The sequence below is a fragment of the Panthera uncia genome (assembly GCF_023721935.1).
Source record: "Panthera uncia isolate 11264 chromosome A1 unlocalized genomic scaffold, Puncia_PCG_1.0 HiC_scaffold_17, whole genome shotgun sequence".
Taxonomy (NCBI): domain Eukaryota; kingdom Metazoa; phylum Chordata; class Mammalia; order Carnivora; family Felidae; genus Panthera; species Panthera uncia.
In genome coordinates, this window is record NW_026057577.1 from 102,072,054 (window position 1) to 102,085,623 (window position 13,570).

General features: G+C 39.0%; 1 protein-coding gene across 1 annotated transcript; it reads left to right on the top strand.

The window, feature by feature from the left end:
* Positions 1-3,884: 3,884 nt before the first annotated feature.
* Positions 3,885-11,519, top strand: FAM200C (family with sequence similarity 200 member C). Its single transcript, XM_049647843.1, has 2 exons — positions 3,885-4,326; positions 7,781-11,519. The coding sequence occupies exon 2, from the start codon at positions 7,830-7,832 to the stop codon at positions 9,612-9,614; it is 1,785 nt and encodes a 594-aa protein (XP_049503800.1). The 5' UTR covers positions 3,885-4,326; positions 7,781-7,829; the 3' UTR covers positions 9,615-11,519.
* Positions 11,520-13,570: the final 2,051 nt, after the last annotated feature.

Sequence of the window (13,570 nt, forward strand, 5' to 3'; positions counted from 1 at the left end):
GTTTTGGGTTACTGAAAGGAAACCTGTAGAACATATGAGTAACTTTATCTCCCATGTCAATCTGTATAGTAATAATTCTGTTTTCTACTTGGTTATAAAATTTTTATTTTTAAAATATTTCCTTGTACCTTACATCCAGAATAACAGAAAAATAATATTTTGTCATCTTTGAGCCAGTGTTGTGATGGTCTTTTATCATTCTGGACTTGAGCCTTTAAACACAGAAATCCTTTCCTCTATCATAGAAAATACAGTTTGTGATACTATTTGTTGCTTTAATTGTGATTGCCTTTATGTAATAATCATGAATATTAAATTTTAAAAGATTGTAGAATATCCATTATACCTAATATCTATAGTAAGCAGGTGTCTGTAAAATTTGCAAAAAGCAAAACCTGAAGTTGAAGGTTTCTTCGAAGAATTATAAGGATAGCTTGTAGGGCTATTAATAACTGAGACCGCCATGATCCTCAGGGCTCTTCTAAGACCATCATGAAAATAATACAGAGTGGGCTCAAAACCGCCTGTTTCAAACCCCTGATAGAAGTACATTGGCTTTTTAACAGCTCACCAAAACTGATTAGGATACAGCTTTAAGTTACCATCTCAGAAATAGTAACAATCGAATTGTCATGTACTATGAATATAGTGTGTAGATTCAGACTACTGTGCAATTAAAAAAGCACTGCTCATGGATTGGAAGAATAAATATTGTCAAAATGTCAATACTACCCAAAGCTATCTACACATTCAATGCAATCCCAATCAAAATTGCACCAGCATTCTTCTCGAAACTAGAACAAGCAATCCTAAAATTCATATGGAACCACAAAAGGCCCCGAATAGCCAAAGTAATTTTGAAGAAGAAGACCAAAGCAGGAGGCATCACAATCCCAGACTTTAGCCTCTACTACAAAGCTGTCATCATCAAGTCAGCATGGTATTGGCATAAAAACAGACACATAGACCAATGGAATAGAATAGAAACCCCAGAACTAGACCCACAAACGTATGGCCAACTCATCTTTGACAAAGCAGGAAAGAACATCCAATGGAAAAAAGACAGTCTCTTTAACAAATGGTGCTGGGAGAACTGGACAGCAACATGCAGAAGGTTGAAACTAGACCACTTTCTCACACCATTCACAAAAATAAACTCAAAATGGATAAAGGACCTGAATGTGAGACAGGAAACCATCAAAACCTTAGAGGAGAAAGCAGGAAAAGACCTCTCTGACCTCAGCCGTAGCAATCTCTTACTCGGCACATCCCCAAAGGCAAGGGAATTAAAAGCAAAAGTGAATTACTGGGACCTTATGAAGATAAAAAGCTTCTGCACAGCAAAGGAAACAACCAACAAAACTAAAAGGCAACCAACGGAATGGGAAAAGATATTTGCAAATGACACATCGGACAAAGGGCTAGTATCCAAAATCTATAAAGAGCTCATCAAACTCCACACCCGAAAAACAAATAACCCAGTGAAGAAATGGGCAGAAAACATGAATAGACACTTCTCTAAAGAAGACATCCGGATGGCCAACAGGCACATGAAAAGATGTTCAACGTCGCTCCTTATCAGGGAAATACAAATCAAAACCACACTCAGATATCACCTCACGCCAGTCAGAGTGGCCAAAATGAAGAAATCAGGAGACTATAGATGCTGGAGAGGATGTGGAGAAACAGGAACCCTCTTGCACTGTTGGTGGGAATGCAAATTGGTGCAGCCGCTCTGGAAAGCAGTGTGGAGGTTCCTCAGAAAATTAAAAATAGACCTACCCTATGACCCAGCAATAGCACTGCTAGGAATTTATCCAAGGGATACAGGAGTACTGATGCATAGGGGCACCTGTACCCCAATGTTTATAGCGGCACTCTCAACAATAGCCAAATTATGGAAAGAGCCTAAATGTCCATCAACTGATGAATGGATAAAGAAATTGTGGTTTATATACACAATGGAATACTACGTGGCAATGAGAAAAAATGAAATATGGCCTTTTGTAGCAACATGGATGGAACTGGAGAGTGTGATGCTAAGTGAAATAAGCCATACAGAGAAAGACAGATACCATATGGTTTCACTCTTATGTGGATCCTGAGAAACATAACAGAAACCCATGGGGGAGGGGAAGGAAAAAAAAAAAAAAAAGAGGTTAGAGTGGGAGAGAGTCAAAGCATAAGAGACTGTTAAAAACTGAGAACAAATTGAGGGTTGATGGGGGGTGGGAGGGAGGGCAGGGTGGGTGATGGGTATTGAGGAGGGCACCTTTTGGGATGAGCACTGGGTGTTGTATGGAAACCAATTTGACAGTAAATTTCATATATTAAAAAAATAAAAAAATAAAAAAATAAAAATAAAAAAGCAATGCAAATGGAGGTAATTCTTAACCTATTTCAAGAAAGTCAATGACTTATGTGTTCATATTCCTACCTTACCATGGGGTGGTTCCATAAAGTGACAATGTCTATTTTGTATTTTATTTATCTTTTGGTAATAAAGATACATAATTAGAATACTTAACTGAGTGGTTTGTAGCATTATTTCAAATATTTAACAGAAAAGCAGTTTATGGGACTGTCAGGGGGCTTAGCTTCTTTAATTTTGAATTAAAAAATTTCAGGATCTTTTTAAGTCAAAAAATGTATCACCTGACTTTTCTGGGTCTCTGTTCCCTCTTCCATGAAACCTAATTTACTGATTTTAGGAAGAATTCTATAATATCCGAACTCAGGTCTTATTTCTTCATTTTGCAAAAAAGATAACACCTGGAACATGATTCATTATGTGAACTTTGATTTTATTTCCCGAATAGCTGCCTGTTGAGTGCTGGAACTATGTACTGTAATTTTTGTATATTATCTCTGCAAAAGAACTTCATGGACTAATGGATAATCTCTCTATTTTATAATAAGCACAAGGGCTTAATAAGTCCAGGTAGCTTGCTCAGGTCCTGATAAGTAAAAGTGTTAGGGCCAGGACATAAAGCCAAGTATCTATTGACTCTAAAGCCTACTCCTTTCTCTAGTACTTAAAGCCCTGCTTTCTGGACCAGAAAGACTGGTCTTTTGCAATTTCTTTTGTTGACAGAAACCTCAAGCAGGCTTCAGTCTACCAGATTCACCCTGAACACCTGAAAATGATGCATCTATCCCACATTCTCTGATACTATCCCTTTCCCCAGTCTTAATGGGATGCTTCTAACAAGACTGACTATAGAAAGATTATTAAATTGTTCTTTAAGTTTGCCACAATTCTGGAAGGAAATATCCCCCAAATAGGAAGGAGGTCTTTCTTTCTGCAGTTTTCTAGTTTCTACTTTGGAATTTTTCCTCTAAAAATCTAATATGGGTTCATAACTTTAATATCATGTTAAAACGAATTTTAAATAAAATTGAAGCTCTTTTCTCCAAAATGAATTTTTCTGAGGAAATTCACCCACATGCTTTAATTTATGGGAAGGGGTGACCTTCATGGGCAAACAAGACGCAAGCTCTAGAAGTTCATCTCCACTGTGAGTATCTTAATGGAATTTAGAGCCTCGCATTTGCCCGAATGTTTAACATGGGGTACAAGGAGTTTCCTTCCCTTTCCCCCTTGCTCACACATAGAAAATGCTAATTATTGAATGTTACAATCCAAACCCAAAGCTTGACGCACACAAAATCTTATTTTAATGCTCTGAAGAACTATGTGAACTTTACCATACTTTCCATTCCTTAGATTCTACATTCATCCTCTCTGGCAGACACAAAAAATTCGGCCCCCCCCCCCCCCCCCCCCAATTAAAAAAAAAAAAAAAGGAGAGGGCCACGCGCATGCTCCCTACTCAGGTCAGCCGAGCCCTCCGCCGGTGGCTCTACGCGCCTGCGTGCAGAGAGACACCTCGCTCTGTCTGCAGGCGGGAACCCACAAGGAGAACCCGGATGGAACCCTGGCGCGGCAGGGGTGGAGGTCGCTGCGGACGCTTCTGTCTCATCGCGCCTCGTAGCTTCCTGCTCGGGGACCCGACCAGAGGAGTCGCCGCCCTGCAGGGTTCCGGCGCCCACAGGCTGGATCCCAGCCCTAGCGGAGAGCGACCTGGAGCCGGAGACGGGCGCCTAAAAGAAGCCCGAGCATCCCTTGGGCCTGCGCCCAGGCTCGGAGACGCGCGGGTGGAGACCGAGCGGAGTCTTCTTTTCTCGCCGCCGGCGTCCGTAGCTCGCCCGGGCCGCTTCCCAAGCGCGCCGTCCGTAATAATGCACCAACAGGTCCTACCAGTTACGAGCTGCGTGTGCTTTACATGCACGCTTAATCATTAAAGCTCCCAACAACCCTGTAAGGTAGGTACTTTTGTCATCCCCACTTAAGGAATCGAGGCTTGGAAGGGACCCAGCCTCCAGGTGACAAAGCCAGGATCCTAGGCGTTTGCCTCTGGAGCGTGTTTGCTCAGCTACTACATTTCCGCCCCCTTTCTCCGGGCTGTTGCCTTTAACTGCAAAGTGTACTGATGAATCCCGTCCCCCGGACACCCCCACCTCCCTTGGACTGGCATGGGCGATGGCTAGAGAGAAGTTGAGTCACGTTTGGTTTGGAGTTACAGGTTTACCGTTGCACTTGGGTTGTTGTCACTGCTGAAATATATATTTTAGCATTTCCCAAAGATTTCTGTTATATGAATGTTCACTTTTAACTGTTGTGATACCTTTTCATATATACCCTTGTGCCTCATGAACTTGCAAAAACATTTTTGTTATATCACATCTTTCACTCTGCATCTTGAGATAACTCCCAAACTCTCAAAAGAATCATTCTAAAAACGAATTATGTCTATTTGAATAAGGTAATGCTCTTTCTGTTTACTTTACTGTTATGGAAAATTCCCCACATAACATAAAAATAGAATAGTGTAGTGATGCGAACCCATCATTCAACTCCAACAGTTACCAACTCAAGGCCAATCTTATGCCTTCTGTTTCCACCCCACTGTGTGTGTGTGTGTGTGTGTGTGTGTGTGTGTGTGTGTTTGTGTGTGTGCGCGAGCGCGCTGAAGTAGGGTATTTCAAACGAGATCCCAGATGTCTTTTCATTTGTAAACCAGTAAGCCTGTATCTCCAATAAATGAGGGGTTTTTTTCACACAAGCATACCATTATCACATTATTTAAATGAACAATAATTTCTTACCATGATGATGCCTTTTTAACGTTTACATATTTTAGGATATTGTGATTACTAAATACCACAGAGGAGCAAATGAAAATTGTGAGGTTCTAAAATGCAAGAAAGCCTCTTGGGCGGTAAATTAATCTTTAAGGATCTTGAAAATTCCTGCTACCCATTCTCCCTTTTTGAGGGGGATAGGAGGCATGCTGCAAATGAATTTCTCTAAAAATTCTTTTGTTCAAAACAGGTACATTGTCAGTCAAAACATACTTGGTAGCATAGTCAGGGTGGATTGGAATAGACCCTTAACTGGTCTTGTAATAATTTCTAATGAGACTGAAGCAAAGCTTTTCCATTCACTTCCTCTGTTCCCCAAAACACACATAGCAAATATACATAAGAGAATATAGAAAGATAAGCATTTTTATGCTGATGTCATAATTTTATTATCAATTAGGAGAGTTTCTAAACAGAGTTGTCCCTCTAGTCTTCATCACTTGACAAAAGAAAGCTTAAGATCAACCTTTAAACTTCAGATCGTCTGTATTGAGTGGCAGACATCTTCTGATTTTTAATTGACTCAACAGACAGCTATATGGCATGTCAACTTATTAGTTTACATAGAAGTAAATTTTAAAGCTAGTTAATTGTGGCACAGCCACTAGAAAGTGTTTTAAGTTAATATTCTTGGCTTACTTATTGTGAGGTTTTTTTATGGCCAAAATGGGCACTTGGATTTAAATGTGTCCCTGTTAAGTTATTTCAGCCACATTCTGTAGTGTAGGACTTTGGACACTTAGAGGGTCACTTGTTTATCTGGGAGATAAAACTATTTTCTTTTTTATATATTTATTTTATTACTTTATTGATAGAACCCACAAGTGGGGGACAGAGGGAGAGGGGGGAGAGAGAGAGAGAGAAAGAAAGAAAGAATCCTAAGCAGGCTCCATGCTCAGTTCGGAGTCCAATGCAGGGCTTGATTGCACACCCCTAGGATCATGACCTGAGCTGAAATCAAGAGTTGGATGCTCAACCCACTGAGCCACCCACATGTCCCAGAACTATTTTTCTAAGGTATATTTGAGCCTATCTGTGGATTATACCTTTGTTCATTGCTAAGGAGGGAGAAAAAGAGAAAAGGCCTGGCTTTCTTTCTTTTTAGGTCCTTTGACTTTCTTAGGAGGCTGTCATCAACTCAGAAACTTAAATGCCTATTAAAGCATTTAGACTTTACTTAGCAACCTAGAATATCTGCAAGGTAGGGGTTGGCCCAAAGGATATGTCTTTATTCCTCTAAATATGACTATTTACTATGATATGTATTCACATCACCAGGACAAGATTTACAGTCTTTTCTTTTTTAAGTAATCTTTATGGCCAACATGGGACTCAAACTCACAACCCTGAGATCAAGAATCACATACTGTACCAACTGAGCCAGCCAGGTGCCCCAAGATTTAGAGTCTTTTGTCTTTCTGGAGAAACTGATTTATTAGTTCTAAAATACGCAGGGAGATACATAATTTCAAAGGGGTTCCCAGTGATTATGATGAGTATCTCTTATTAAAGATTACTGTTCTAGTTACTATTTGTAAAATTATCTAAAATGTTTATGTAGAATACAGATTTGGGGCCCCTACTGTAGAGCTAGGAAATCAGAATCTCTGGGGGTGGGGCCACGAATTTGCATGTTAACAAAAAACTTTGCTGATTCCTCCATTTAATAAGGAGGAACCGCTACTTTCTGGTTCTTGTCCTCAGATTGAAACAAATCTTAATCTTGGGAATACTGCTTATTTTCATTCCATTGTTTCAGCTTCTTTCTTGACTGCTTTTACTGATGGGTAGTTCTATGAAAAAGCATCATGAAATTCCTATTGTAAAAAGGGTGTCCTTCTATGAGACATTTTTCTGAAGTCTCAGTAACAAGAATAGTTGTGTTTCTCTTGAGCAACTTGTTTTGCTTTTGTGCATGGACAATATGAATCATGGACTGGTAGTGTGTTACACTTTGGAAGCAAGGAAGCTCTGAGCCAAATCTGTGTCAAAGGCTGCTTAATCAGACCCATTTGAAATTCTCTGCTTAAGTTGGAGTCAAAGCCACTCAAGCATCAAATAGTTTTACAGACTTGTCTAATCCTTAACTACTAAAAAGAACTAGTCACTGTGTCAAAATATGCCCTTACAGTGCTTAGTGAATGATTCCCTTCTCTATATCCTTGTTCATAACTGCTGGTGTCCTATGTCCTTGGTGTAGAATGAAAGGAGGGGGTGGTAGTGAAATGCCATTTCAGGGAATACAAAATGTAGCAACTTTGTTTGGAACATACATCATTGAGAACAAATTAAGCCATAACTGCAGTTCACCAATAGAGGATTTATGAGTATTGACAAATTACGTGAGTCCACATCTCCCATACGTAGCTTGCTGGCAAGTCATTTATTCCAGGGTATTAGCTGTGAGTTGATAGCTTTAAGTTGGACTGCCATGCTGTCATGGTTCACTTTGAATGGACATGTTATAGGATATTTCTTGATATTGTACACATGACAGGATGGCATGTGATGTGGCTTTGTTTTAATTCAGTTAGCCACTGATTTTTAATGTGTGGGTTATATTTTACTCCCAAAGCAAAATTCTGCAGCATCTCTGGAATACTACCTGAGAATTTTGGGGTGCCATGTCGAAGAAGCGAAAATGGGATGATGACTATGTTCGTTACTGGTTCACCTGTACAACGGAGGTTGATGGAACTCAACGCCCACAATGTGTATTGTGTAACTCGATATTTTCAAATGCTGACCTCAGACCATCGAAATTGTCTGACCATTTTAACAGACAGCATGGTGGTGTAGGTGGGCATGATCTCAATAGCCTGAAGCATATGCCAGCACCATCGAATCAGAGAGAAACCTTGAAAGCATTTGGAGTTGCGTCTCATGAGGATGCCTTATTACAAGCATCATATCAGTTTGCGTATTTATGTGCCAAGGAGAAGAATCCTCATACAATAGCTGAAAAATTAGTGAAACCATGTGCATTGGAAATAGCACAAATAGTTTTGGGACCAGATGCACAAAAGAAGCTTCAGCAGGTACCTTTATCAGACGATGTGATCCATTCTAGAATTGATGAAATGAGCCAGGATATCTTACAGCAAGTTCTAGAAGACATCAAAGCCAGTCCTCTCAAAGTGGGTGTTCAGCTTGCTGAGACAACTGACATGGATGACTGCAGTCAGCTAATGGCATTTGTACGATACATAAAAGAAAGAGAGATCGTAGAAGAATTTCTCTTCTGTGAACCATTGCAGTTAACAATGAAAGGAAAAGATGCGTTCAATCTCTTCAGAGACTTCTTTTTGAAGCATAAGATAGCACTTGATGTATGCGGCTCTGTTTGTACTGATGGTGCCTCTTCTATGCTAGGAGAAAATTCAGAATTTGTTGCTTGTGTGAAAAAAGAGGTACCTCATATCGTGATCACACATTGCTTGTTGAATCCCCATGAACTTGTCACAAAGACCTTGCCTACAAAACTGAGAGATGCTCTGTTTACTGTGGTGAGGGTAATAAATTTCATCAAAGGACGAGCTCCAAATCATCGCCTCTTTCAGGCTTTTTTTGAAGAAATTGGAATAGAGTATAGTGTCCTCCTTTTCCATACTGAAATGAGGTGGCTTTCCCGAGGTCAAATACTTACTCATATTTTTGAAATGTATGAAGAAATAAATCAGTTCCTTCACCACCAAAGTAGTAATTTAGTTGATGGCTTTGAAAATAAAGAGTTTAAAGTTCACTTAGCATACCTTGCAGATTTATTCAAACACCTAAATGAACTTAGTGCATCTATGCAAAGGACTGGGATGAACACAGTATCAGCTAGAGAAAAGTTATCTGCTTTTGTTAGGAAGTTTCCATTTTGGCTAAAGCGAATTGAGAAAAGAAATTTTACCAACTTTCCTTTTCTTGAAGAAATAATTGTTTCAGATAATGAAGCAGCCAGCATTGGAGCAGAAATAACCCTGCATCTGCAACAGTTGAACAGCTTCTTCCATGGATATTTTTCTGTTGGAGATCTTGATGAGGCAAGTAAATGGATACTGGATCCATTTCTTTTTAATCTGGATTTTGTTGATGATGGTTATCTGATGAAAAATGATCTTGCTGAATTACGAGCTAGTGGCCAAATCCTCATGGAATTTGAGACCATGAAGCTTGAGGATTTCTGGTGTGCTCAATTCACAGTGTTTCCAAGCCTGGCAAAGACAGCTCTACAAATCCTTGTACCATTTGCAACCACATACCTTTGTGAGTTGGGATTTTCATCACTTTTACATTTTAAAACAAAGTCCAGAAGCTGCTTTAATATGAATGATGACATCCGTGTGGCTATTTCAAAAAAAGTTCCTCGTTTCTCAGACATCATTGAACAAAAGCTACAGCTACAACAGAAGTCACTATAAGCTGATACATTTTTTAATGTATAATTTTTAATATATTCTTAATTTCATTGTAAAATTAAACTGCAATGCTGATTCTTTTCTATTTATGGTATACCAAATCCCATGGAAAAGTTCGGCTTGTTTAACTTTTCACTTTCACGTGAGGCATGTGAAACTGTTCTGAGAATAAAAACACAAGCAGCAGTAAAGACTAAGTACCACCACCTAGTTGATACATAGAATTCTTCTAATTCTAAGTGTGTGTTTAACCTGATGATGTGATACATAAAGACTCACAAGCACTAGACTATCCAGCTAAATGGTACACTAGGCTAGGAATGGAGCCAGAGAAAAGAGAAGATTTCCCAGAACATGCCTCTTCATCTTAAGAGTAAAAGTTGAAGGACCAAATGACAGACTGAGGCCTTGCATCTCTGTGAGTTTGTTATGGGGAGGTTAATGGGATCAGAAGAGGATTATGAAATGTTATAGTGGGAGAACGGATGATTCTAGTTTACATAAGATTTACTTTTAAATGTCTTCTTTGGAGTTAGTCTTACAATGTCCATTCCTCTAGCTCCCGTGCTCTAAATATCATGACTTAATAAATATCCTAATATCCTATTAGTCACTCTTTGTCTTCTTTTAAATTGTATCAGGACCCCAAGTCATTGAGGCTGTTAAAAAGAAGATACCAGAGCCTCACCCTAGAGATTCTGATTTAGCAGGCCTGGGATAAGCTCAGGGCCTTCATTCTTAACCAGCTTTCTAGATGGTTCTGATGGATTCTTTGGACCTCTGGCCTCATCTTATTTTTCCTTTACCCCAGTTTTCTCACTTATTTTACATCTCATGCTATGTGTATTGTTCTAACATAGTTCAAAACTTCTGAATAGACCAGAATATAAATAATAAATAAATTGGCATGAAATCACTATAGTAGTTCAGGGCCATCAAAAAAATCCCTATGGGAATTTAAGTTAATACACTTCTGGATAATAATTTGGTAAAATATGCTTTTTAATTTTAATAAATTTACATTTTTATTTCAAAACTTTATTATCTTATCAAAGTAGCATGCTAAAAAATGGGTCTTATAATGAAAAGCCACAGTTCCTTGCCTGCCCAATTACTGTAACCGTCTCTGCTTTAATTTTTTGTGGTTCCACCCTTCTGTGTTAGTAACGTGTTTATAACAAACACATATGCCAGTTTTGTGTTTTGTTTTGTTTTGTTTTTTATTAAGTAAACTCTAACATGAGGCTCAAACTCACAATGCCGAGACCAAGAGTTGTGTGCTCCACTAACTGAGCCAGCCAGGTGCCCCAACATATGCCAGTTTTGATTTATCAGCTTTAACTTTTTTAAGTTTATTTATTTTGAGAGAGAAAGAGAGAGCACAAATGGAGAGGGGCAGAGAGAGAGAGGAAGAGGGAGAATCCCAAGCAGGCTCTGTGCTCAGGGATCCATCTCACAAACCCTGAGATCATGACCTGAGCCCAAATCAAGAGTCAGACACTTAACCAACTGAGCCATACAGGCGCCCCAATTTATCAGCTCCTCTAGATAATAGGTAATTATTGAATTTATAAAATGTTCATCTCTCCTATTCCCAATGTTTTATTGTAGTATTAATTTTAGTTCCCTTCTTGATTATTCATTGCCCTTTGGGGATTTTTTCCCCTCTGGGAATTTACCTCCTAGAAAGAATTGGGGATATTCGCAAAGTTTTATTTATAAGGCAGGTAGTTACAACATTTTTGTAATAGTGAAAAATAGGGAGAAAAGGTCCTGAAGGGGAATGGAATCTGACTCAGGTGCCACCTGCAAATTGAAGTTTGTATTTTCTACACAAAACTCGACTTCATCGCTATCCATCAAAATACTTTTATCAATAAACATACATATATGCATTTCATCTAAAAATGTAGTTGCATAATATCAATCCTATTTTTTTTTCTAGTATAATCTAACATCAAGAGCAGTAGGAAGAATTTCCAAAGCTAATATAGGAATAAATCTGGAAGAGAATGTATAAAGTTTCATACGTATGTGTATCTAAGGATAGGAAGGAAGAAGGATGGGAGCAAGTGCATGTAATGAAGCGTGGAAACTAGCAATACAAAAAAGCAGGACTAGAACACAAAGCCAGAAGCAAGTGACCTTTGGTGGCCAGTATTTCATTAATTCCACTAGAATTCTGTCTTCAACTAAATTCATTAATATCTGCTCTGAAACAAAAACCCAGAGGATTTTTTTAAAGTTTATTTATCTATTTTGAGAGAGAGAAGAGTGAGCGGTACAGAGAGAATTTCAAGCAGGCTCTGCACCATTAGCTCAGAGCCCGATGCAGGACTCAAAACCATGAACCGCAAGATCGTGAGCTGCACCAAAATCAAGAGTCGGACACTTAACTGACTGAACCACCCACGTGCTCCAACTAAAACGATATTTTAAAGGGAATAGCTGAGCTTTTAATCCATTTTTGAATTCAACAGTTTTATTTCCTCCTGATCAAATTAAAGAAACTAGTGTCTGCTAAATGGAGAAGAAACTTGGATTTTTTTTAATTAAAAAAAATCTTCCACAAAGATACATGTGTTGGCACTTATAAGTCATGTGTTGGTTTCTTTTTCTCCCAAGAAAGAGATAATTTTATTTTTACTATACAATTAAAGTCATTGGAAAATTGCAAAAGGAATCAGGATGAAGACGTAATCTTTATGACCAGCAGGTGTCACTCTCTGTACATTATGGGTTGAGAGTAAATGTAACTGCATCATAGATTTTGCCAAATATCTGATCTTAAACATCTCTAGAAAAAGGATTAGTAGCTCAAATTAAAAATGTCCCCTGTGCCTCTCCTGGCTCAAAATTGGCAGACAGAACAATGGTGGGGCATTGAGAAACTGGTAGGAAAAAGAACATATAAATGGCTTTTTCTCTAAAACTGACTTGAGCATATGAATCTTTTGACATCTTAGCTACTTTTCTAAGCCATCAAAAGCTACCTGAAGTGGGTGGATAGGTCAGCATGTACTCCTTTGCTATTCCATGACAGTTAATAAGGCTAACAGAAGTACCAAAGGCAAAGCCATACCCAGATAATGTGTCTTTTCCAGTGAGAGTAAATTGCTGTCACTTCCATGATAGAAGAGATCTAATGTAATACACCTGCCACTAAGTGCCCATATCAGGGCTCATTGTTGGTCTCTGGTCTCTGCTGTTGGCAGGTCAGGCACTCAGTAGGTCAGTCTTGGTGAGGGGACGTCCATGTTGCTGATCCTGTGTATAAGCCAACAACCTTGCCAACATGGCCACTCTTGTACTCGGGCCCATTGAGCTGTCCTTAGGATGACTGGAAAAAGAGGCTAATAGATACATCTTGTCCTAATTATTGAGAGCCTCCTCTGTCTTTATGTAGGTTCAGCTAGGCCATTGAGAAGCCCTCAAGCCAAGGTCAGCTGTCATAAGAGACCCATATATACTTTAGTATTCCTGCTACTCTCAGTCATTTGCTGGAAGCAGCCCACGGGAAGTGTGAACCAGCCCAGGTGTGGTGATGAATTTCAGAGTACAACAGCTGGGGCTCATGGTTAATTATGTCCCCCTGTAGTTGTGTGTCTAGAAAGTACATTCTTATGGATGTACAGTGTCCTTTGGTGAACATTCACTGGAGCACAATAATCTTCAATTCTCTGCTTATTCTAAGAGGTCCATCCATATACTTCAACCCCAGATCTTGTCACTTGTCTTATAAATCTGTTCTTTCCAAGTCCTGAACAGTCATCAAACCCTTAGTAACTGCCCTGGGATACTAGAGTTTAGATCATACTTATGGACAGTGCTCGGTTCAGAAATAGTAGACATACTATTTCTAATTTCTAATTAGAAATAGAAATTTCTAATACTCCTTAGGGTATTTCAGAAACATACCCGATTGACGTGGTAATGCACCAGCCTATTGGGCAAAAATA

What these genes read in the sequence shown, in the direction of transcription:
- FAM200C (XM_049647843.1), top strand. Translation starts at nt 7,830, where the DNA reads ATGTCGAAGAAGCGAAAATGGGATGATGACTATGTTCGTTACTGGTTC.